Below are 25480 nucleotides of genomic sequence, written 5' to 3'. Positions count from 1 at the left end.
TGGGTGACTGATCCGTGTGGGCTCGGACGTTCCAGGCCCGACCTCACCGGGCTGGCCGGGGTGCCGGGAGGACGATTCAGCAGCTTCTCCCCCACCCCACCCCCACCCCACTCCCCACCACCTTTGGGGGCACATTTCCTCAAGCACCGAAACGCAGGTGACAAGTCACTTGCTGCAGTGATGGTTTTGCAGGCCAGCGAGAGCCAGATTCGAATTCCGCCTCTGCTGTTCCAAGCCCTCCGAACCTGGGCATGCGATTTCCTTGCTCTGAGCCTATTTGCTCACCTACAGAACCATCGCTCTGACACCACCCCCACAAATAGGTCAGTGCTTCTCTGGGGCTCTGCTCAGGACCCGGTGTGTGCACGCAGAGGCCCGCACATCCCAGCGCAGCATCTGTCTGCTTCCCTCCATCCTCGGCCGACTTCTCGATTTTTCGTCACGTTCTCGTGGACGACATCCGCGGCGTGGCCGATGGCCTTGTAGTTCAGAACGATTGACCACGCTTCCACGGTGAGTGTGTGTCCAGCGGCAGCCACGGCAGGCTTGACCACATGACCTGCTCTGGCCAGTGAAATGTGAGCCGAAGTGACGTGCACTGTTTCCGGGCAGACAACGTCAGAGCGCGGGCTGGGTGGCCGCGTGCGTCTGCCTCTGCGGCAACACATCAGCCCAGATGGGGGCTCCTCGTTCAGCCGTGCTCCCAGCGCGAAGAGGGCACAGAGCAGAGCTACCGCCACCCTTGGCGGACGGGTGGCAATTCTAAGACAAGCCTCCATTGTCAGAAGTCACGGAGACCTGGGGTCACACCCTGGCTGACATACCTTGTGGCTGTCGGTGCCGTGGGTAATTCACAGGTAACACGTGATGCTCTCGACTCGGTGGCCGCTTGGCAGGTGCTCCACGAACGGGGGATGTAACCGTGACTTGGCATTTCTGCACACAGTCCTGACTGACGATCGTGGAGCCTTGAGATGAACCTTCTGCTAACATGGATTGTAAGTGCCGCCCTATGCAGAGCCCGGGGAAGCTCCTACCTTGAACTTGAGGCCTGTGACCTCCTCTTGCATCCCTGGGGAGCCGCTGCCCGTCCCCCTCCCCCCACCTGCAAGAGGCACGTGGACGGAGGCCCCCATCCACCTGTCCCCCTGCCCGAGGTCGGGTTCACAAAGCTTGCTGCGGCCGGGAGAATAGACACCAGAGGAACCATGGGGCACCTCTCCCTACATCTCCTTGGCCGTAATCCTCCCTGGTGACTCAGCCCGGGTCCATGGTGCCTTTCCAGACCTCCCCCTTGCTTTTTTTTTTTTTTTAAGATTTTATTTATTTATTCGACAGAGATAGAGACAGCCAGCGAGAGAGGGAACACAAGCAGGGGGAGTGGGAGAGGAAGAAGCAGGCTCATAGCGGAGGAGCCTGATGTGGAACTTGATCCCAGAACGTCGGGATCACGCCCTGAGCCGAAGGCAGACGCTGAACCGCTGTGCCACCCAGGCACCCCTCCCCCTTGCTTTTTAGTTCACATCTAGCCCCTGCCATCAAATCTGGCTCAGGGGCCCCGAGCAGCCTCTTAGCAGGGGACCTCTGGTGGTCCTCGGAGTTTTGGCTCCTCAGTGACATTGCCTCTCAGTACCCAGTCATGCTCGGTAGATGGACCGCCGTTCAGTGGGTGCTCACTAAGGACTGGTTCTGCTCTCCTGAGTTGGTCACGCGGCAGCTGGTGGGGCTGTGGCAGGGCAGAGGCTGGCTCTCTGCAGACTAGTTATTTAAGGTCGTGGATGGTGAGGCCAAGTGCGCCCCAACCCATGGCTGAGGTGGCAAGGAACCACGTACCCCAGGTGTGGGCCCCAACTTCTTGCGCCGTCTCTGCCCTCTTCTTGCCTGCTCCACTCCTGGCAGCTGGGGACCCCGAGCGGACCAACCATCTCTTAAAGGATGGGGTTTTATGGTGGGGATCAGTCCCCTCCCCACTGCCAAGGACAAGGGGTCGGGGATTTCAACAAAGGAACTCGCAAAAACCATCTCTTTATTTTTCATTCCTGCCATTCAACCAGTTTGCACAAGCTGAGGATGGGTGGATTTTGGAAAGAAAAGAGCATCGGGGTACAGACCCTCCTGGAAACAGTCTATGCACACTGCTAAGGCTGGTTAGACTCGAGAAGCAATTTAACAATAAACTCTACAGAATTAGAAATGTATGAAAGTGTCAAGGTGGCTGCTGGCTGGTTTCTCACCTCCCCATGGGGGTCAGAGTTACGCCCATCAGTCCTGTGCAAAGGTCCTGGGGCTGGCCTGGGGGAGGGCACCTGGGTTCTTCCTGGGGCCAGGAGCAGTCCTGCTCACCCAGCAGAAGTGTGCCAAGGGACAGGCGCGTGGGTGTGTGCCCAGTACCATGGCCCCCTCAGGTTCCGTGGCTTGCGAGCGTGTCTCTGCATCCAGCCTTTATGTCCGCCCTTTGAAAGTGTTCATGCAGGTGTAGGTCCCTGAGAATTTGTAGATCTCCTCCAGTGCAGCCTGTGGGAGTATGCTGGGGGAGTGGGAGGAAGGCAGACGGTCAGCGGGGGCACCAGTGGCCAGGTCACTAACGGCCACAGAGGACCACGTGGTACAGCAATGGCTCCCGTAAACCGCCCCCACCCCTGTCTCCAAGCCGCACCCACCCCTACATGGAGGAAGGGCTTTCAAGTAAGTGGATAAGCGATGTTTCCAAGGTGAAGGTGGGTAGGAGAAACAAACTTCTAAATTCACGTTCTTAGCATCTGGGGGCCCACAGGTGCCTGAGAGATCAATGAACTCCACGTGCCACTTGTTCAACAGTATTTGCTGTGTGGGATGGAGGAGTTAGGAACCACCGTCGCCTCCTCCAGGGAAACTCCCCAGACTCACCCCCAGGCCTCTCCTCGGGCTCCCCCACAGCCCCTGTGCTGTGCAGGGGCTGGGGAAGGGGGTGGCCTCTGCTTCCTGTGGAAAAGTAGTGGTGGTAGAAGAGGGAATGTAAGCTAGGGGCTTCCTGTGGAAAACACTGACATGGTCTAGACCAACCAGCTTTTTTCTAGAATGTTCAGAAAGGCTTCTGAGAAGCTCCCTGTGGTGGAGGGTGGCAGTCTCTGCTCTCCTAGGGGCTCACAGAGGCAGCAAGGAGCATCTCAGAGCAACAATCAGGATGGACTAAGGGACACAAAGATGGGGCCCAAATGCCCCCAGGCGCCCCCCGCCCTGCCCCCTACTCGGTGTCTCTGAAAGAGCTTTGCGGGTGGACTGAGGGCTGTGCCCCCTCCGTGAGGAGGTCCCCGTGCCCACAGCTGGAGCGTCTCCTCGGCTGTAGACACACAGCCAGAGGGGAGCCGGCTCCTGGGCCTTGATGTTTGCTGAAGGCACCTGGGTCCTTCCCTTCCTGAAAAGGCCCTTCAGGTCAGAGTGGTCCAGTCAGCTGAGGGCTGGGGGCAGGAGACGCGGCCCAGAGGAGCCAGGAGTCCATGGTCACTGGGGCTCCAGGGTCCAAGCTCTCCCTGAAGCACCCGGTTTAGGTGGGCACCTGGAATGGCCCCTTCAGAGCAGGACTGGGAGGGGCGGGCTGTGCTGCTCAGAGTCTAGAGAGTTCTAGGAAATGTGATGCTGGGCTGATTCCGAAGGCGGATGATCTCCTCCTTAAAGCTTACCTCCTGAGGCCACTTGTCCTGGTACATCCCACCTGACCAGCCCTGGAGCGTTTCTGGGAATCCCAAACACTGAGATCTCTGTTTTCCCCCATTAGATCGAACTTCCCGAACCTCAGAGCCAAGAACTAGTCTCTGGAACAGTGGTTTTCAAAGTGTGGCCCGGGAACCCTTGGGGGATACCTGCAACCTCTTCAGAGGTCACACTGTTTTAATAATAACATTAAGACGTATTCGCCTCTGCACGCCTCTCTCCCACGTGCAGCTGAGTTTTCTGGAGGCGACGTGACATGTGACATTATAACCGACTAAGATCAGAAGAAGATCTAAGCATCCAGTTGTCTCCAATTAAGTCAGGCAATAAAGACTTTTGCAAAAATGCAAAACAATGCCATTCTTCCTACCACTTTTTTTTTGGTGGAAAATACACTTTTTATAAAAATACCATATTTATGTTAACAAGGGTAAACTTTTTCCATTCTAATTTCTCAATACGGTGACTAGTAATAGATACAACTCACATAAGAGAAAAGGGGGCTTTGGGTTTCTCTAATATTTAAGATTGTAAAGGAGTCCTGAGACCCACAAGGGTCAGACCTGCGGATCCAGCCTAAGTGTGGGAAATCCCGGGCACACAGGCCGCCTCTGCTCACTTTCTGCCCATGGCAGACATAACTAATCGAACACACGCGTCCTTTCTCCTGCCTGCCGCCTCCTCCCCACCAGGGTTCCCCAGCAGAAGGGGCAATGGCCCGCATGAGCCTGCCCCAGAGCTCCCCCACCCCCTGCCCTTACCTTTTCAAGATAACGAGGGCATGCATGGTCCATGGGAGGAGGAGGAGGGCCTGGTTGAGCTGCACAGCTTCCACCGTCCTCCGGGCCACCGTCTCTGGCTTCAGCGGCGGGAAGAGGTTGGGGAACCTGACGCAGGAAGAAACGACAGGGGTTTTTTCTAGAGAAGCCAGCGCTCCTGCTGACCGCCTCCGTGGCTAATGGATCTGGCCCATCCCTCTGGCATCTGCTGTTTGGGAGCCTTGAGGCCTCTTTGGAAGGCTCTGCCAGCCCCCCACCTGCTGCCCCAAAAATGCTGGGAGTTCCCCCCTTCTTTTTCTTCCCACTGAGCCTCCCTTTGAGACTGGAGACCTTGTAGCTCACCCCCGGGGACCCCTTCTCCAAAATGCTTCCCAGGGATCCTTTAAAATGTCACCCCAATCCTGCGGCTGCCCGGCCCAGACCGTCCCAGGGCTCCCGGTGCCCTCCGCAGCCCTGCTCAGTGTGGGCCCTGCTCACCCACTGCCTGACCCTTCTCCCTTGTCACTCTGCTCCTGCAATCCTGGCCAACCTTTCTGTTCTTGCCACTCAAGCTCTTTGCCAGCTCAGGGTCTTTTACCAGCTCTCCCATCAGAGAGGGTTCTCGGCTCGTCCCCCTGGGGTGGCCTCTGATCTCCTCCCCCTGCTAATTCCCTTGACTGCATTTGCCACCTCTGGAATGGCCTTGCCTATCTGCTTGTCTCCTTGTTCACGGCTGGTCTGCCCCATCAGACTGCGAGTTCCACAAGGGCCGAGGTCCGGTCGGTCGTGCTCTGTTTTATCCCCTCTGTGCAGAGTCTGGCACACAGTGGGTGCTCAATCAATGCTCCTGAACAACCTGCTGTTCCCCAAATGTGTCTTGCTCATCCTCTCTGGAGGCAGGGGCTGCAGGAATGCCCCTCTCTGCCCAGCTCACCGCTTTCCTCGCTGATTCATTGATTCACTGACTGAGCCATCCAAACATTTACGGGGCGCTTTCCTGGGGGCTAGTAAATGAACGACTGAACGCGTAAACGCCAGGGAGCTTTCTCACGCCTGCTCAGAGGCCTCTGGCCCGATACCCGCACTGCGATGACACTCCCTAAGTGCCAGGCCCCTGCGGAATACAACAGGAGCCATTTGCTCCAATTTATAAAGAAGGAAGCTGAGGCTTTGGGGGGATTAGGGGGAGGCTCTGAGGACTGAAGCCAGGCCAGCATGGGCCTCAGGCTAAAGCTCTGTCCTCGCCCTCATGGGCCTGGAGGCACAGGGCTGACCGCGATCCCACAAAAGGCTTGTGTGCTGTTCAGGCCCCAGCAGCACTTAGGGCTCAGGTGAGTCGCCCGGAGCTGATGATACCTTGAGCAAAGGCAACTCTTGGGACCCGAGCACGGGCTGGGTTGGTCTCAGAGAACCCATGGCTGCTCCCCCCACCCCCCGCCGCCATTCCCCACGAGAGGCTTCCTTTGCCATCCCAACATGCAGCCAAGATGCTCACAGCCCTGCGATCTAGAAGGGCAGCCATGGGGGCCCTGCAGGGGTGAAAGTGCTGAGGCCGCTCATGGAGGCCGGAACCCTACAGACACAGTGGACAGTCTGGTTTTCCAGCCCCGACCTGGGCCGGTCCTGCTCACTAGTTGGGGGAAGGGCAGACAGGAGGGATAGGCCAAGCTCCGTGGGTTCAGGGGGGCCGTCCTAGTAAGAGCCCTGCAGGAGAACCTGACAGAGGATGCCAGCACGTCCGCCCGCTGGAGGGTCTTTCTCCTTTCCTTCCTGGTGGGTGGGATGTGTACACAGGGAACCGGCAGAGCTATTATTCCCACGGACGTAGCCCAGACTTGGGGAAGAAGCATGCCCAGCCAGTTTCCATCTGTGTGGCCCCGGGCAAGTAACTTCCCTCCTCTGAGCCTCAGTTCCCACGTCTGTGAAATGGGGACAAGAGCGCTCTCACAGGGCTGCTGAGGGCCAAATGCAGCCGCGTTTGTAAAGTAGCTGTTGCGGCTGGAACATAGCACAGGACCAGTAAAGCGCAATCTGCAAACAATAGCTCCCACCTCTACCGGCTTGCTCTTGCCAGAAAGCCTATCAGTTTTTTCATGGTTGGGGAGGGAGCCAGTGCTTTTCTTCTTCTTCTTCTTCTTCTTCTTCTTCTTCTTCTTCTTCTTCTTCTTCTTCTTCTTCTTCTTCTTCTTCTTCTTTCTTTTCTTTTAAGAAATGGGAGCTGGTTGAACACCAATCATCCTTTTATGACTCTTCCCCCAGACCCTTCGGGGCTCGGCCACACATCCGCAGGTGACTAACCTTCACCTGGCGCTTACTACGTGCCAGGCAGGCTGGTGGATTCGCACCCCGGAGCCCATCTAACCTGTGAAGCAGGGGGTCCATTACCTATCCCTTCTTAGAGATGAAACCAAGGCACAGGAAAGCTGAGTGACTTGTCCAAGGTCACACAGAGCTGGGATTTGGCCCGAGGCTATGCGGGCCCACACCCCGAACCACTGTAGAATGATGGCTTGGGGGAACCTTGCATTGCCTTATTGTGTGGGACAGGAGAATGCTGTGAGACAGGCACCCTGCTAGAGGTCTGCTGATACCCTGCCTACTTCTGTGTTCCGGAGCCCAGCTGAAACCCCGGATAGTCCCTGCTGCTCTTCTATCCAATATGCATTTATGGAGCACCTCCTGTATGCCCAGATGAAAAGAAGCCAAACCAAGACGTGATGCGGGGGGAGGGGCACATGGAACATTAACTGTCATTAATCCAACCTCCTCTACATACAGAATCTAAGGACAGCAGAGCAGCGGTTCGTTCCTGAGCATCTGTGTGCCGGGCTTTGCACCGGAACCTTCCAAGGGTTACTTCTACCCCTCCTCGTGAGCCCCTGAGGAAAATAGGATTTCCACACTTTTTCAGACTAGCAAAGTACAGCTCAAAGAGGTGGCAAAACTGGCTCAAGATTTTGCAAGTGTAGAGACACGGTGGTGTCACCAAACCACTCTCAATGCTAACAGCTCGGGGGGACCGAGGGATCCCCACACGTCTTGCCCTCTGCCAAAGGCCCTCCACTGCTGACTCATTCGATTCCCACCAGGACCCTCCACATCGTCCTTGTTTCTGGAAGAAGCTGATACGTATAATCTGGAAGGCAAATCTAGAACTGTGTGCTGTGTTGCAAAAAGCAAGGAAAGCGGCTGTTGGGTGATTCCGCATTTTCATTTATCTATGACTTTATGCCCCTTCACAACCCCACATCATTATAGCAACAATTATTGGGCACTTACTATATACACATGTGCTGTGGCATGCCAGGTCCCATTTTATTCTTATCACAGAACCCTAGGTGTAGATGCCACACCGTCCCTTTGTTTTTCTTTTCTTTTTTTTAGGGAGAGAGAGAGAGAGCAAGCGGGGGGCAGGGAAGGGGCAGAGGGAGAGGGAGAGAGAGAATCTTAAGCAGGCCACGCTCAGCGTGGAGCCCGATGTGGGGTTCGATCTCACGACCCTGAGATCATGACCCGAGCCCAAATTCAGAGTGGGACGCTTAACCAAATAAGCCACCCAGATGCCCCCTCATCATCCCATTTTACAGATGAGCAATGGAGGCTGCAGTGGGAACTCACTGGACCCAGGGTCCCAGGGGACATCACAGGTGTAGTGAGTTGGCACCAAAGTATGAGCTCTAAGCCAGTGGTTCCCATTCCCTTTGATTTAATTGGCCTGGAGGAGAGATGGTTGGGCTTCCGTATTTCTTTAAATTGAGCTATAATTTGCATTCAATAAAAAGGCATAAATTTTTAGTGTATAGCATGATTAATTTTTACCTATGTAACCGCACTAGGATCGGGAAGAGAGAACATTTTTAAAAGCCTAGAAAACTCCCTTGTGGCTCCTCCCAAGCTATGGCCCCCCGTGCTCCAGGGATGGCCACCGCTCAGATTCCTGTCCCGTGGCCGGGCTCTGGGGCTTCAGACAGTACGCTCCGGCAGAACGCACTCTTCTGCGTCTCCCTTCTTTTGCTCCGCGTAAGACTTACAGATTCATCCACGCTGCTCCTGGATGAACACTCCATTCTCTTTTGATAGTTGGGGAATATTCCACGGCACGCGTCTGGCACTGATACTTTACAAAAGCCCCCTGAGCGGAGAAGCAGGACCTAAAGCACTAAGGTACCCACTGCCCTGCAGACGGAGACTCGGGACCGAGACCCAAAGCCGCAGATAATGGGCTTCTGAAATGGTTCTTGCTGCCAGCGCTCTGTGCGCGTGTGCCCCGTGCCCCTGATCCGATCTGCTGCGGGCCGCGGCCAGGGGTGGTGGGGGAGGCAAGTCCCCTGCTCACTGACCTGACCCTCATGCCCTGGAACATCTCGGTGCTGGTGTGGAAGGGCAGTACGGTGGTTGCACTGACTCCCGGACAGTCCAGCAGCCCCAGGGTCAGGCTCTCCATGAAGGCGAAGGCCGAGGCTTTGGACGTGCAGTAGTCGATGGCGCCGGGGATGGCAGAGAGAGCCAGCACGGAGTTGAGACACACGATGTGGCCGTTCTGCAGCTCCAGCATCCGTGGCAGGAAGGCCTTGGTGGTCTGGGGGCGGGCGGGAGGTCAGTGTGGGGCAGCCGCAACCTCCAGCAGCCCCTCTAAACTTCTTCGGGGGAGAACGGGCCACCCCAGGGCACATGCACCCCTCCGATGATGAGCTGTCCTAGGACGGGAGGGGAGGGGGCCAAGCCTGCCCGCTGCAGGGCCCTGACCGCACCCCATTCCAGTACGTCCAGATGCCCCAGCCCTGGTGAGCCTCTCCCCATGCCCAGACGGCACCCGCGAGGGAAGGAACGGGTCACTGTCACACCCAGGGCTGGCTGTGGCCCCAGACGGCCCTTACCCAGAACTGGCCCAGGGTATTGATGTGCTGGGACTTGAGAAGGGCGTCATCGTCACTGTCCATGAGGCTCTTCCCGTGGACCACGGCAGCATTGTTCACCAGGATGGTGATGTCGCCCACCTGCGGGCAAGGGGGCCACGGAGCCGTTAGGGCACCTCGTCCTGGCGGCCGACGCCCACAGCGCAGGGACCTGCCCCCTCCACACTGGCTGTGTGCCCCTGGACAGCCACATTGTCTCTCCGGGCATCGACCTGGATTTGTGAGACGGGGATGCCAGCCATACTGGGGTGGATCTGAGGGTCTGAAAGACTTTATGGCACAAAGCAGGTTTATAATAAACGGGGTTATTGTTACATAAAAGCAGGTAACATTCACCGTGTGCCAGATACCAAACAGGGCGGTTTTTGCTCCCTTAGAGCTCACTGAGACATTCAGTGCAAACAGAAGGCTGGAGTCAGGACAGGGATTTTCCCAGAGGGCCAGGGGACATTTGCCCCACAGGCTCTAGGACAGAAACTCACAAGGCCTAAGCTTCCAAAGGGGACAACAGGTGTTACGCAATCAACCCACACCCCTAATCCCCACCCCGAGTAACACACACATGCACGTGCACACTCACGCACACACGGCACGGGCCAGCTTCCCGGGAGAGTCCCCAAAGACGCCCCGGAAACAGCCATTCTGCCATTAGCAAGGCTCTTCCCAGGCCAGGTGAGATTGAGCTCCTTGGCTGCTATTCTCCTGGGTCCAGCCGAGCTCAGGACAGACCCTTCTAGGCTACTTACCTTCTCCCGGACAGCTTTGGCCGTCTGGTACACCTCCTCCCGGTTGCCCACGTCGCAGATGAAGTAGTGGCACTCGGTGCCCATCTGTCGAATCTCCTCCGTCGTCTCCTTCAGGCATTTCTCAGTCCGGCCCCAGAGAACAATCTGGAAGGAGAGGATGACAGCACTAAATAAGTGGTCATTGAGTAAGCCGTTGTGATTCCGTGATTGGCATCGGAAATTCAGCAATCTGCCCAAGGAACTGGCAAGTAGAGTAACTGGCCTCCCTGATTGCACCCAAAGGCAGTTTGCAAAGCACAGTGACAATGTGCTTTTCTAACGGGATAGAGCCTATTCTGAAATGAACGAGTAGTTTCTGAGCCCATTTATGACCGATCAATTGATGTGTTAGTTACAAGTCCTTCCTAGACGTTGCTTTCCACAGGACGCCCCCCTGCCAGCTCGATTCCAGAAGCCACAGCAGAACTCCTTCTCTACGGTATTCTGGAATGCTCTCAGGAACAAGCTGGCCTTCTCTCCCATTAGATCTAGAGCCAGGTTCATGAGCACCAGCCCCCAGAATGGACTGGAAGGTCCTGGCCATGAGGCCCACAGAGGCGAAGTGGATCTCCCCGCTAGCTGCGGTCCCACGGGGGAGGAGGGCGCGAGGAGAGCACCAGGCTTCCACTGAGCAGAAGATGCTGTCCGCACTGGTAATGAATGTGGGCCCCACTGCACCAGGAGGGGACCCTGGTACGGCCGATAAATGGATTCCTAACGCGGTGGGACGAATCTGTGAATGGCTGGTCATAAAAGGCTCAGAAGAGAAGCCCGGCTAATTCTCAACCTTGATCTAAGCAAGAACAACCCACCTAGCTCCCCATGACATGACAGGTCGTGGGTTCAGAGAGGCCCCTGATGGTAAAAGGGCTTGAAGATGGGGAACTAAGAATCCTGAGCCCAGAGTGACAGAATGGGGGGAGCTGGAAGGCATCAGAAAAAGGAAGAAGGACGCCTGGATGGCTCAGTCGGTTAAGCATCTTGATTTTGGCTTGGGTCATTATCTTGGGATCAAGAGATCGAGCCCCATGTCAGCTTGCACTCAGCACAGCGTCTGCTTGTCCCTCTCCCTTCCCCACTGCCCCTCCTCTCTCTCTATCTGAAATAAATAAATCTCAAAAAAAATAAAAATAAAAAGGAAGAGATGAGATTTTCTTGGGGATTAGTCTAATGGGTTTCTATTTTTGTTTTTTCTTTCTTTCTAAAATTATCAATGAAATTCCTCCTTGAGGGGCACCTGGGTGGCTCAGTCAGTTAAGCGTCTGCCTTCAGCTCAGGCCATGATCCCGGGGTCCTGGGATTGAGCCCCACATCGGGCTCCCTGCTCAGTGGGGAGCCTGCTTCTCTCTCTCCATCTCCCTCTGTCCTTCCCCCCACTTGTGCTCGTTCTCTCTTTCCCAAATAAATAAAATCTTAAGAAAAAAATTCTCCTTGAAAAATAAAACTCAATATGGAACCCAGTGTGTGAAACGAGGGAAAGGAAGAAATTACATGTCCAACTGCATATTTTCTTCCTCTAGAAACAACTAATGAGAAGGGAAAAGCTGTGTTGGGCAGGCAAACATTTTCAAGTGGGAGTTACAGAGGGGGCTCCAATTACACCAGCCCAGAATCCAGTGGATTTCTCCAGTCTGCTTTGTGACACAGTAGGGACAAGTCACACAGACAAGTAGTTGGAGGTGGGAACAGTTTATCAACTATGTACCTTAAAATCTCAGAACTTTTACTTAAGTGGAAAGGGCCCCAAAAGGATGTAGCTGGCAGGCTATACAAAAGAGCTGGGGGTCTCCCACGGATCTGCTTTTTTTATTAGCGTTTTTAAAACTTTTGAAATATTTTTAAAAAGAAAATAAAAGCGCTTTTTTCAACTCCTCAAACATCCCTGGGAAAGCCCAGTTTGAAGACTCCACCTAGCCCAAGCACTGTATTTCTTGTAATTGAAGTCTTAAAATACAGGCAGGGCTTTAGAAGGAAGGATCCCATCCGTGGCTCTCCATGACCACAAAAGTCCATCAAGGGCAAACAGACTGCAATTAGACAGGCTCCAAGGAACACTTTCTTGTCTGTTGAACTAAAAACAGACCAAGAATGTGTTCCTCCAGGAGAGGCAGGGAGATACACTTCAGGAAGAAGAAAGCAAACATCTGTTGTAGGAGGGCAACTGGGTGTAAGCATCGCTCACTCCACCAAACCTCACCCTTGCCTTGTGGTCACTGTCCCCCAGTTTCCTTCCATCCTCCCTTGTTACCCCACCTGTCTGTCCGACCATCCATCCGTCCACCATCCATCCATCCATCTACCATCCACCCATCCTTCCTTCCTTCCTTTTCTTCCATCCACATACCCACCCATGCACCCAATCCTTCATCCATCCATCTATCTGTCCATCCATCTACCATCCATCCACCCATCCTTCCTTCCTTCTTTTCTTCCATCCACATACCCACCCATGCACCCAATCCTTCATCCATCCATCCATCTGTCCATCCATCTACCATCCATCCACCCATCCTTCCTTCCTTCTTTTCTACCATCCACATACCCACCCATGCACCCAATCCTTCATCCATCCATCCATCCGTCCATCCGTCCGTCCATCTATCCATCCATTCTTCCTTTCTTCCATTCACCCACCCAATCCTCCCTTCCTCCCTCCCTTCCTTCCTTCCTTCCTTCCTTCCTTCCTTCCTTCCTTCCTTCCATCCACCTCTCCCTTCTTCCTTCAACTCACCCTCTCCCACCATCTATCCACCCTTCCACCTAATTTCTGAATATGGCAGCCTTAGGTGAAGGTGATCCTTCGCCTTCTTTCTCTGCTCTGGTGCCTGCCCAACCGTACCCCACCTCCAGCTCCTATGGGGAACAGGACCACGGGGCTTCCACAGTTCCCTAGGGTCTGGTAGAAGGCAATGCCTCTGGGGACTCTGAGAATTTCTGGACAAGTGGATAGAGAGCGGAAGCTTGAAGCTGGGGTGGGTGCTGGCAGGTGCAGGGGTCCTAGCAGCACAAGTGATCACCTCAGAGGGTCTGGAGCAGTGGCACGGACTGGGGGCCCTTCATTCTGGGAGCCTTAGGTTGCTTCTCAGCAAGAACAGGTGGGCCTGGGGGTCCAGCTGAAGTGGCACCAAGGGCCCAGGAGCTCCTGGCTGGATTAACTAACTCTTCCTAATCCCCCAGTTCTCAGATAGGTAAGGAGGGTAGAGTCTAAACCCCCCGACCCCTGGTCTGCCCAGAAAACCAGGGAGGCCAGGACCGTCTATGTGGCACCCTGAAAAGGGAGGGGGCTGGAGTAAGGGGAGGGGGATAAAATGAAAGCTGGGTCCCCTTATCTTCCATGGGCAGGGGATACACCCCAGGTTTCACTTCCTTTTCGGGATCTGCTGAGGATGCCGGGGTGGGCTGGCTTGCTCGTGCTCTGTGCTCAGAGCCCCCACCTCACCCTGGGCACTAGGACAGGTTTGCTTTCTGCCCGCCTCACCCCAACCCCGGGCTGGGAGACCCCTGCGGGCCTCAAGCCTGGCTTGTTCATTTTCATATCCCAGGGCCCAGGAGCGCGTGTGCTGTGTGCTGAGTGAATGAATGTTCAGGGCCACAGGTGGGATGGGCTGGGAGGAGGTTTAAGGCTGAGGCCATCCGGGTCGCCTGGGTGGCTCAGTCATTAAGCATCTGCCTTCGGCTCAGGGCATGATCCCGGCGATCTGGGATCAAGCCCCGCATCAGGCTCCTCCACTGGGAGCCTGCTTCTTCCTCTCCCAGCCCCCCTGCTTGTGTTCCCCCTCTCGCTGGCTGTCTCTCTCTGTCAAATAAATAAATAAAATCTTTAAATAAAAAAAAAGGCTGAGACCATCCCATCTTCCTCGGCTGAGCCATTTGGGGTCCCAAAACCTTCAACACAGAGTCTGCTTGGACCAAGATTCAGGGAGATCCAGATTCCCCCAGAGCCTCAAAACCGTCCCGGGGCTGAGCTGTGAGAAAGTCAGGTCAGAGGCGTGGGCCCTTGAAGGGGACAAGGCGTGAGTCTCAGATGAAAATGAGGCCCCGGCCCATGCGTGCGTGCCTCGATGGGTGGCCCGGGGCTGGTCCTCTGGGGATGGGAGGTGAGGGAGAGAGCTGAGTGGAGAACAGTTGGAGCTGCTCCTGCCACTGTCCCTTCCTGGCTTCTCCTCTAGGATCCCCCTGCGGACCCAGAGGCACTGACGAGGGAACCGGCAGGTTCAGCCCAGCAGGCCTGCCCATGTGGTCCCTGCCCAGAGTCAGCTGGGGGTGACCCCGGGCAGCTGACAGGATAAGAGTCCCACCCAGCGCCAGAACGAGGGAGAGGACGGGCAGGTAGGACGCAGGGGTCTGAGGAGGGTGGGGTGAGCAGCCTGAGGAGGGGGCAGATTTATGAGCCCGTGGAACCCAAGCCGGCCTCTGAGTTCACTCCCAGGACAGGCGGCAGCTCGGGAGGGCCAGTGGCCCCGGGATCCACTCTTAGGCTGGGCTTATAAAGTAAGGGCTCAGGGTGGCTTCACATCTGGGGCCTCCCTGGCCCTCTGGGGGGATCGGTTAGCTCCCGTCCTTCGGGCTGCGTGGCTGGCCTCTGTGGAGGGAAGGCGAGCAAGACCTGTAGCCTTCCAGGGCCAGGGGGCTCACGCTGCGGCCGCCTCAGGGAGCTGGGGTGCCAGCGAGGGAAGACAGTGACCGGGTGAGAACGCCGTCGGACACAAATTGCGGCAAGCAGGATAAAGAGTAAGTGGGGGAACTTCATTTAAATCTGGGGATTGATGAGGTCGTTATATTATGCCCATTGTACAGAGGACGAAACTACGGCCCAGAGAGACTAAGCAACTTGTCTGAGGTCACACAGCAACTGAGTGACAGAGCTGGGATTTGAACCGAGGTTTCTCAGCAGCATTCACTCTCTCCCAGTAGGAGAAAAGCCATTGCCTCTCTTCGGGGGTCTTGTGGGGATTAAGCACGCGGAAGCTGGCACCCACTAAGTATTCAGGACATGCCCTCTAGCATTATTTCCCATGGACACAAAGAGCTGAGAAAATCAGCACAGCCTCTTGAAATACCTTCATCTGCGGCCGTTAGAATGATGAGTGTTCACGACGCGGGAAAGCGCTGAGGGATCTAACGCTGGGGGAAAAGACTGCAGCCTTGTCCAGATAGGATAATCTCACCTCTAAAAACATAACAGGTTTTTTTAAAAAAAGATTTTATTTATTTATTTGAGAGAGAGCGAGTAGGGGGAGGGGCAGAGGGAGAGGGACAGCAAGCAGACTCCCCCGACCCCTGCTGAGCAGGGAGCCTGAGATCATGACCTGAGCCAAAATCAAGAGTCAGACATTTAACCGACTGAGCCCCCCAGGCGCCCCTAAAAACCTAACGGCTAATGGAAGTCGCCAGGCTACGTAAGAGCAGAGGTTGTCTCAGGTGGGATTGTGGCTGACCGTGCTTTGCTTCTTTATGCCCGAGTGTACTGAGAAAATCGTCTCTAAAGGACGGTGACCGTTATTTATGATCTTAAAAAAGGAAGGCAGAAGAGAAGCTTCCCCAGAGATCATCCCCTGAGCAGCTCCTTCACACACGGGTAGCTCAGCACTGGGGGTCCCAGCCCGGCCTGCTCCCCACCCCCCCCCAAAGGCTGTGCCTCTCGGGAGCTCCCCTCCATCGTGAGGCGGCTGTCTATGTGGACCTCTCTCCCCATCGCTGTGTGAATGAGTGAGCAAGCTCCCAGAGGACCGCAGTTAGGGTTCACGCCCACAAATCACACGCTGCACTTGGCCCCAAGTGCGTTGTCATCACCATCTCCCTTTTAGATCCCGTGTCTTGGAGGGCAGGGCATGAACCTCACTCATTCTGAGCTCCCTGTGATCCTACCTAGGGCCCAGCACAGGCTGTTTTTCTCTGTTTTAGATGCCAAGGCTACTGTGGACTCCTATTCATCCTACAGAACCCTGCTTGAATGCCCCCTCAGTTCTGAAGCTTCTCTGGGTGCTCCTTCCATTCTCCCTACAATAGCGACGCCATTATGCTGCTAACATCTGGTGAGCACTTTCCACGGGCTCCTTTCATCCCTACAAGTCCATGAGTGGGTATGGTTATTCTGTCCATTCCACAGGGGAGGCTCAGATGGGTAAAATGACTCACCCAAGGTCACACCACTTATAAACAGTGGTGCAGTGCGACTCAGGACTCACAGTCCCAACTGCCAACACTAACCTTTTGTTCGTGGATACCCCTGCCTCCCCCACAAGCTTGCAAGGCCCTCTGGGGATTCCTATCCATTCTGTCCACCTTGTAACCTTACTACCCAGCATGGGCCAGCCACAGAGTACAAGCCAACTAACATTGTCACATGGTGTTGGCCCGGGGAGGTCTCTAGAAAAATCTGCTGAACAGAGAACAGTGAGTGACTCTACTCCACCCAGCCTGGTCTTCTTTGCCCGAAGAAGCTTGCATGAGTGCCTGGACTTGGCCTTCGTTGCTGGAGCTCAGCTACAGAGCACAGCGCCCCCCCCCCCCCGCCAGTGACATGAGCTGGGTGGTCTCTGGGTGGGTCCCAGGAGGAGCATCTGTTTATAACTGGCAGCCCTGGAAAGATCCAAGTCCCTGGGATGGTCTTTAGCAGAACAGCTCATGTCTCATGGGCTCATGTCTTGGAGCAAAGTAGTGCTGAGTTGGCTTCTCAGAAGGAAGAAAATACCCCTCCGAGTCCGCAAACCATGGCGGGGGTGGGGAGGGTCACAATTCGGAGGGTGCACAGGTCTCCTCCACTCTGAGCACCTCCGGTGGGAGGACAGTAATAAGAATCCAGCCTTGTGGGGCGCCTGGGTGGCACAGCGGTTAAGCGTCTGCCTTCAGCTCAGGGCGTGATCCCTGTGTTATGGGATCGAGCCCCACATCAGGCTCCTCCGCTATGAGCCTGCTTCTTCCTCTCCCACTCCCCCTGCTTGTGTTCCCTCTCTCGCTGGCTGTCTCTATCTATCTCTGTCAAATAAATAAATAAAATCTTTAAAAAAAAAAAAAAAAAGAATCCAGCCTTGTGGACAGATGAGAACGAGCAAACACCAAAATTCAGTGTGGCCAGGAAGGGGTGGAGAGTGGTGTGCAGGGGTGCGGGCAGGAAATGCTGAGAGCGTGGACACCCACTCTCCAGCGTACGTTACATTTTGAGTTTTCCCCTCTTTCATAGTCTTGTCCATTTCCAAAAGAGATCCCCTACTCTTTGAGTAGAGTGGCCTAGAACACAGGCTCAGGAGCCAAACTGGCTGGGCTCAATTCTCTGATCTATCACTCAGGAGTCACGTGAACTTAGCAAACCCATGGAGCTTCTCTGGAAATTAAGGTCATTAATTTCAAAGGGTGGCTTGGAAGATGCAGAAAGGACATGATAAGTGCTAGCTATTCTTCTTCTTCTTAATCCAAGAACAGAAATAGGTCCCCCCCTTGCTCGCAGAAGATCCCACCATCCCCCCATAAAACTGGAGTCATCAGGGGACCAGTACTGGAAGACCCCAACCAGGGCTCCACGGCCTTGCGTCTAGACACAGCCTTAACTGGGGCAGAACCCCAGGATCTTAGAGAGCTCTCCATTTCCATCCTTGCACCTGACCTAGAAGACCCTCCTTTGTCCACACCCCTGGCCCACGAAGGTGGAGACCGTCATCAATACTGTCCCACCTCCGAGTGGGCTGTGGGGCACCCTGTAGGAAGATTCCCAGGAGAGGTTTTTGTGCTGAGTCTGGGAACTCTGGGGAATCTAGTGAGGAGCCTTGAGGGCTGTTGAGGGGTGGGAGGCTTGGTAGATGGGGTCCCAGCCCCTCCCCGCTGGCCATCCAGAGTAGGGGCACCTTTTTAAAGAAAATATTTCTTTATGTATTTATTTTAGCCCCGGGGGAGGGAGAGAGAATCTTAAGCAGACTCCCGGCTGAGTGTGGAGCCCAACACGGGGCTCGATCCCAGGACCCTGAGATCAGGACCTGAGCAGAAACCAGGAGTCGGATGGGTGCTTAACTAACAGTACCACCCAGGCGCCCCAAGAGCAGTGGCACTTTTTTTTTTTTAATTTATTCATTTGAGAGAGAGCGAGAGCGAGAGCGAGAGCACGAGCGGGGAGGAGAGTCAGAGCAAGAGGGAGAAGCAGGCTCCCCGCTGAGCAGGGTGCCCGACATGGGGCTCGATCCCAGGACCCCGGGGATCATGACCTGAGCTGGAGGCAGACGCTTCACCAACTGAGCCACCCAGGCACCTCATTTGGGGCACTTTTCTTAGTCTTCTGGAACAGCTCTTTCTACAAAAGTTCTATTGCTAAAAATAAAGTTTGAATGCTAGCGCTCTGGATCCTTTGCCCTTTCTCCTCTGGGACAGAAGATTTTCTCTAGCAATGAATCCCAGTTGGCTGCCTCTAGCTCCTGCCATTTGGGAGTGCCAGCCTGTCCCCCAGCACATGCAACCAGCCCACCAGCCCTTCTTCCAAAGACAACACTTCAAAATCAATGACTGAAAAAAAACAATGACAGTGATGGGTTACCTCCTCGAGACATTTTGGACCTTCGGATCTTTCCACCTTCCCTTCCAGGAGCCCCGTTTCCACACTCTACATGCCCCTGTCCGTGCCCTGCCCTTAGGTTCATTATCCGTGTCCCTCCAGTGACTCCTGACCCCAGCAGGTCAGAGGTGGCCGCAGCACCGGGCCTCTTTGCTAGGGACTTGGGCTAGAGGTGTCTCCCCCTTCCCATTCCTGCACTGCCGAGCTGCCCCCGTGACAGGCAGGACAGGCTGGTGTCGCTTTTGCTCCCTGTTTGGGCCTGCCGAGAAGGTTCTGGCTACCACTGGCTTGCTGTTGGAGAGGATTGTTATGAAGCTCCTTCTGTGAGATCAGGCAGCACTGTCCTCCTCCCGCGAGTCCCTGACTGCAGCCTGGAGCTGGACAGAGACGTCCTCCCTCCCACGTGCCGCTTGGAACTGGCCCTTGGGCGCCACCGGGATAACCACGAGCGTCATGCGGGACACCTGCTGCAGTCGCTCACCTAGTCCTCTGACAGCTCCAGGAGGGAGGTACTGTGCCTGTTCTCAAAATGAGAAAACTGAGGCACGGAGGGGGCTATGCGACATGCCCAAAGTCACTCAGCCGGTAGGCAGTAGAGCCGGAACTCCAACCCGCTGGGTCTGATGCCCAAACCTGCGCCCTCGGCCACTGGACTTCCTCTGCAGGAGCAAAGTGACCCAAAAAGGGACCCCTGACAGCCGCCACCGCTAATGTCTCCTGGGCGCTCCCCGTGTGCCAGGCTCTGCTCTGGACATTTGAGATGTCATCCTCACAGCTGCCCTGCAGGTGTTAACAGCTTGACTTGTGTTCCCCAAGAGGGTGCATCTAATTCCTGATCCCCGATACCCATGCATTTGGAAAAAGGGTCTTTGTAGGTGTAATTAATTAAGGATCTTGAGAAGAGATCACCCCAGATTAGGGTGGACCCGAAAATCCAATGACAGGTGTCCTTATAAGAGACAGAAGAGAGACACACAGAGAAAAGACAAGACTCGTCCCAGGCGGCAGCCACAGAAATGTGGTCCTGGAGGAATGAAGGAAGAAGCCTAGGTCACCTTGGGGCTGGTGGAGTGGAGCCCCCAGGAGAGGGTGGCGGCACTGACGGGTTGAGGTAGAGCTCATTACGCACTGCCCTGGACCACTGGGACCAAGAAGACATGTCTGATGCACAGATAATATGGGGCCACCGGAGCCCCCCGCTTCTACAGCAGTTTTAGGTTCACAGCAAAACTGAGCAGAAGACACAGAGATTTCCCCCCTGCACCCACTCCCGCACAGCCTCGCCGTTACCGATGTCCCCCCAGAGCGGAGCACCTGTTACAGCTGACGAGTCCGCACCGACACGTCCCAATCACCCAGAGTCCGTGGCTGACGTCAGGGCTCAGGGCTGGCGGTACGTGCTGGGGGTTTAGACAAATGTGTAACGACATCGACCCACCACCGCGGTTTCGTATAGAACAGTTTCACTGCCCTAAAAATCCTCTGGGCCCCCCGTTCATCCTTCCAACCCCTGGCAACAACGGACCCTTTAGGGTCTCCATAGTTTGGTCTTTTCCAGAACGTCGTATAGTTGGAATGACGGTATACAGAGCCTTTTCAGGTTGGCTTCTTTCTCACGTTAGGGCGCCTCCATGACCTTTCACGGCTCGATAGCTCAGTTTTTGTCAGTGCTACATAATATCTCATTGCTTGAATGTTTTGGTGTTTTTATCCATTCACCTACCGGAGGGCATCTTGGGGGCAAGTTTCGGCAGTTATGAATCAAGACCCTTGTGCACGTCCTTGCTTTTTTACTTTGCAGATCTCTCCCAGCCCCTGGGACACACATCTCCCTCCATGACGGGAGTCTTACGTCCTTGAGGATAGAGGGCACCCCCCGCCCAAGCTCCTACTTCTTACCCGCCAAGAGCCATGCCTTCAGCAGCTATTCGGAAACCAAACGTGACAACGGGGCGGAGTCCCATCTCATCTTGGGGTGTGATTCTTGTGAATCTTTTTGGTTCCAGGACCACTGGGAAAACCCCCCAAGGAAACTACCTCAAAGGCTGACTACAAAAGAGTAGACAACGTCTCACTTCCAGCCAGAAGCTCAGGAACTGCCCCGCCCTCTGTCTACCCTTAGACCGCACTTGGCAAAACCTGGCAGTGGGCAAACTCGGGCCGGAGGTGCGAGCTGAAGGCCCAGGACCTTGGCCTCAGTTCCTCCCTCTGGACCTCTCGGTAGAGAACACCACCTAACGTTGAGGTGCAGGTGTGGTGGGGCGGGGAGCCTGCGGTGTCGGGCCGCTCGACAGCCCATACAGCCTTGAGCAGCACCGGCCGGAGAAATGGGACCAGAAGGGCAGGGCATGGATGAAACTGAGACAGGCCAAGCTGCACTAGCAGAACTTCCAAAGCAATGCTTCAGCCTAGACCCCAAAGCCAAGCTTCTCCACGGCTCCCTGTCCTGACTCACTCGCTCCCACACTCAAGGGGGATTACTGAGTGGTGACTGCGCGCCAGGCAGGGTTGGGAGTTCTAGAATACAGCAGGACATAAGTCCATCCCACTCTCCCGGCGTCACCCTCATGTGTGTGAACGGGGAAGACGGGGACAAGGAACAAAGGAACAGACGGACTATGTAATATATAAAGGCGCCCAAAAGTGCATGGGAGGAACCGGAAGCTTTGTGGGGGGGGGGGCTGGATGGAATGATCATGGCGTAGGAAGCTGGGGACAGGGAAACCCTCTCTGGTAGGGTAACGTTTGGGAAGAACGGAGGGAAGTGAAGGAGGGAACGATACAGCCATCTGGGGAAAGAAACTTCCAGGCAGCGGGAGCAACCAGTGCAAAGGCCCCGGGGCGGGAATGAGCTCAGGGTGTTGGGGGACGTCCAGGAGCAGAGCTGAGTGGGAGACATAAAGTTGGGGACTGTAGCTGGGAGAGGTGTGGGGGGCTGTGAGTTCTATTCCCAGTGAGAACGGAAGCCCTTCAGAGCGTTGTGACCAGAGAAACGAGAGCCTCTGACTTGGATTTTGGAACCAGCTCTGACTGCTGGACTGGGGGTTTGGAAGGAAGGTGGGAACCAGAGCAGTGGAGGGGGGGGGCGGGGTCGGGAGCTGCTCTACAGGCAGGTGGCAGATGAGACAGATGGAGGGCCCCGGCGCTGGGGCGGTTGGGTTGAGCTGGTGGAAGAGGAGGGGTGCAGGACTGGGCTGCCAGAGGAAGAGGGGTTCCAAGAGGCCCTGGAAGGGTTTGGCCTGAGCAAATGGAAGAACGGTTGTCATGCTCTGAGCCCCTGAGCCTCCCTCTCCAGGGAAGGTCGGTTTTGGCAAGTCCCAGGTACGGAGGAAGAGAAAGATCTGACTTGGATCCCCAGGTTCCCCCCTCCTTCCAGAACACTCGGCTTAAGCAAAGTGAGGGGGAGGGGCGGCGGTGAGTGAGGAAACAGTTCCAGGTGGCAAGGGCAGCCTCCCCAGGAAGAGGGTGCCTGGATGCCAGCCAAGCAGGCCCGCTACCCACCTAGCCCGCGGCTACCCACCTAAAACCACCCGTTCGCAGTAACAAAGCCCCGGCCGCCCAGCCCTGCCCCCGACAGCTAAGGAGCCGCTGGAGCCCGCTCCGCGCAGGGAGGCGAGTCTGCGCTCACATGATGGGGTGAGGGGGTGGCAGGAGGAGCCACCGGGCGAAACCTCAACGGGTCTGGCAGGAGGCTCCAGGAAGTCTTTCTGAAAGTGGTCCCAGGGGCGGGCGGAGGGTGGGGACCCGCAGGGGTCCCGGGAGGGGGTGGGACGGGGCTGGGCTGGAGTCCTGGGTGGGGACTGGGCCAGGATCCCATTTGGCGAATGGAAAAGGAAGGGAAAGGGTAGGGGAGAGGAGTGGGAGGTAGATGTGGAGGGGGTGGGGCGGGGCTGTGGTCCCAGAGGTGAGGAGGTTGTGGAGGGGCGTCTGGGAGGTGTCCGGAGTGCGGCTGGTGTAGGGTCGGGGGACCAGGTTGGGCTGGGTTGGGGTGCGAGTGGGGGGGCACGGATCGGGAGGGGGTAGGGGAGGTGGGGAGGAGGGCCAGACTGGGGGCGCGGATGGTGGGGGAGGCGGGGAGGAGGCGTGTTGGGCTCGGGGCACGGATGGGGGGTGGAAGGGGTGCCCCTCCAGCCGCAGGGACCGCCCGCGCTTCCTCCCCGCGGCCGAGCGGTAAACAAACGCCGTGACGTCAGGGGCGCCGCTGGCCTGAGGCTGAACCCGGAGCTGTAAATGAGATGCAAGGTGCCAGCAGCCTCCAGGCCGCTAGGCCTGCGCGCCACACACGCTCCTCCGCGCCGGCCTGAGGTTACCCCAGCTGCACACACGGACAGGATGCTGCAAACGCCACCAGACATTGCAACACGCAGCCAGTCTGCTGGCCGCGGCGTGAACCCTCCGCCGCCCCCTGGCAGGCAGCGGCCCAGCTGGAGCGCAGCCTCCCTCCTCCCGAGCATCCCCGGGGGCAGGCAGCTTCCCCCCAGCTGGGGTCAGCCTCTCCGCTGGGGACCCCATCCCCTGCCTCCCCAGGGGGCCTCCAGAACCGAGGGCTGGGCCTCTGGGGTCAGCTTTGGGCTTTCTGCCCAACAGATTGGGGAAGTGCCTGCCTTTGTGCGAGGCTTTCTGGGAAGCTCATGCCTCTTCATGGAAGCAGAAGTGCTGGGTGCCCAGGCCCTTCCTCTGGGTGTCAGCAGACGCCAGCGGGTCGGATCGCTGCCCCCCCAGCCCGTCCCCACCTCCACCGAGCAGGAGACCGCCTGTGTTCCAGGGAGCTTCCAGAACAGCCCTGGACTGCATGCCCTTGGTGGCGCCAGGTGTCCCAGCTGCCCTTGGGACTGGAAGGCAGCTTGGCCGGGGCCAGCAGGCCAGCACGGTGCTCTGGAGTTGATTTGCTGTGTGACTTTTGGATGAGTCACTTGGCATCTCTGGGCTTCACCATCTCCCTCCGGGGAAGTGGGGAGAATCGAAACTGGCCTCCCTGCGCTGGGGTGGGAAGGTCACAAGTGCAAAGAAACCCTCAGCAGGCGGCCGTGGCTGGCTAGCAGCCTCAGATGTGGGGGCCCGACCCAGAACTTGGAGACACCCAGGGAAACTGAGGTGGGGCCTCTCCTCTCCCACCTACCAAACTTGCCTTCCAGGTTTATGGTGTGTGGCGGGGGCTGTGGGGACATACGGGTAAACAGTCCCCTGGCCCCAAGGAGCCCCCACACTGGCTCCCCTACTTAGACCCCACTCATTCAAGTCCTTGTGAGGATTGGGGGAAACTAGAAAGGACCACAGATCTTTAAAAAGGACCCCAGGAACGCAGCAAGCCACAGTTTAACACCAGCTTCCCTGTCACTGAAGTTAATATTTAAATCTCTCTCCCTCACATCACCCTGTTTTATGGTCTTGACAGCATTTTGTCACTGTCTGAAATGTCAACAGTTGGTTCTTTGCTCCCCCGACACACTTGTTCTAGAAAGTAGGCTCTCAGGATGAATTCCCAGCACCTGGCATGGCTGATATGTGACTGAATGAATGAAATCATGTGGACCGGCCACATCATTTGTGGGGCTCCTAGTTCAAAAATCACTGGGAATTTCAAGCCAGCAGCAGCAGGACATTTGAAAGTGCAAGGCCGTCCTGAGCATGGGGCCCTGACTGCCCGCACGGGGGCCGCACCCGGAAGCGGGCAGGGCCATTCCACAGAGGGAGCTCCATTGCAATAGTGTGGGGCACCCAGTGCCAAGTCACCCCTCACCCAACCCCTCAGCCTCAGTTCCCAAATCCAAAATCTCCACAGTCCTTTTCGTTTTGTTTTTGTTTTTTCTCTCTTAATTTCATCCACACATTTAAGTAAGTCCTCAAGGGGTTGTGGAGTCGAGCTATTGGCCCATCTTACAGATGGGGCACTGAGGCCCTGGAAATGTCAAGGGCCTGGCCAGGAGTGGCTGAGCTGGGAGACCAACCCTGGCAAGACTTCTGATTGCTCCTGGTGGAGGTGAGAATATAGCTGTCGTTTTGGGAAAGACAAGGCAGATTTTTTCATTGGGATATCTCTTTCAGCATCCCCTTCCCATCCCACCCAGACATTCGGAGGTCCCCGAGCTCGTGTGCCCAGTAACACACAGCTGCTGTGTCCCAGGAAGACCTCTGGCTGATGAAGCATTATTTATGGACCAGCCTCCTGAGGACAAGCTTTAAATTCCTTGCAAGTTGTGCCAAGGTAACTAACTATCCTACAGGCTATTAATTAGGAATTGGTTTAATCTCTGCTGGACGAAGGTCAACCGCCATGGAGTTGACCCTTCTGGCTGGCTGGCGTCGTGCTATCCGGCTGGGGATCTGGGCCCGGAGGGCTGGGGGATTTGGGGACGCTGAAGACACTGCATTGGGAACCGGCCTGGCCGGCACGTCCTGCACCGGCGAGGATGCTGGGAGCAAACCTGCATGGGCCTCTAGCAGCCCAGGAAGCCCGGCCAGGAGGGGTTTCCCCTCAGCACCAGCCCTGCCTCAAGTGGAGAAGTCTGCCGGAAAACCAGCCTCCCCTTACCTCCCAGGAGCCCAGTCCGGGCCTGCACCGTGTAGAAACCCTTCTAGGGCTCCCCAGTGCTCTCCCCATCAAGTCCCAACCGTGCACCGTGGCCACCAAGCACCGTGAGGGGTCGCCCTGCCCACCTCCCACCACCCTCCTCACACTTCCCTTGCAGCTAGACCAGACACACTCTTCCCCTTTGCCTGGGGTGTTTGCTTTCTGTGGCCTCCCCTCGTCCTCCTCGATGCCTCGCCTGAGACCCCCGGCCTGGCCACTGC

The 25480-nt window shown here is 56.2% G+C and overlaps 1 protein-coding gene across 2 annotated transcripts in view; it reads right to left on the bottom strand.

Annotated features, from left to right (window-relative positions):
• Positions 1-2009: 2009 nt before the first annotated feature.
• The window catches only part of DHRS3 (dehydrogenase/reductase 3), a 38965-nt gene continuing 15494 nt past the window's right edge, over positions 2010-25480 (bottom strand). For both annotated transcript variants that reach the window (XM_045777916.2, XM_087858497.1), the window contains 5 exons: positions 10111-10254; positions 9326-9445; positions 8789-9027; positions 4452-4577; positions 2010-2527 (listed from right to left, as the gene is read on the bottom strand). In XM_045777916.2, coding sequence (XP_045633872.1) covers positions 2443-2527; positions 4452-4577; positions 8789-9027; positions 9326-9445; positions 10111-10254 — 714 coding nt within the window. In that variant the 3' untranslated portion in view covers positions 2010-2442. The remainder of the gene's footprint in view (positions 2528-4451; positions 4578-8788; positions 9028-9325; positions 9446-10110; positions 10255-25480) is intronic.

Source organism: Ursus americanus, chromosome 33, assembly GCF_024610735.1.
Source record: "Ursus americanus isolate L20-20 chromosome 33, mUrsAme1.1.p, whole genome shotgun sequence".
In the NCBI taxonomy this organism is placed as follows: Eukaryota; Metazoa; Chordata; class Mammalia; order Carnivora; family Ursidae; genus Ursus; species Ursus americanus.
Note: the sequence above shows the minus strand (reverse complement) of the source record. Positions and strands in the feature narration are given on the sequence as shown.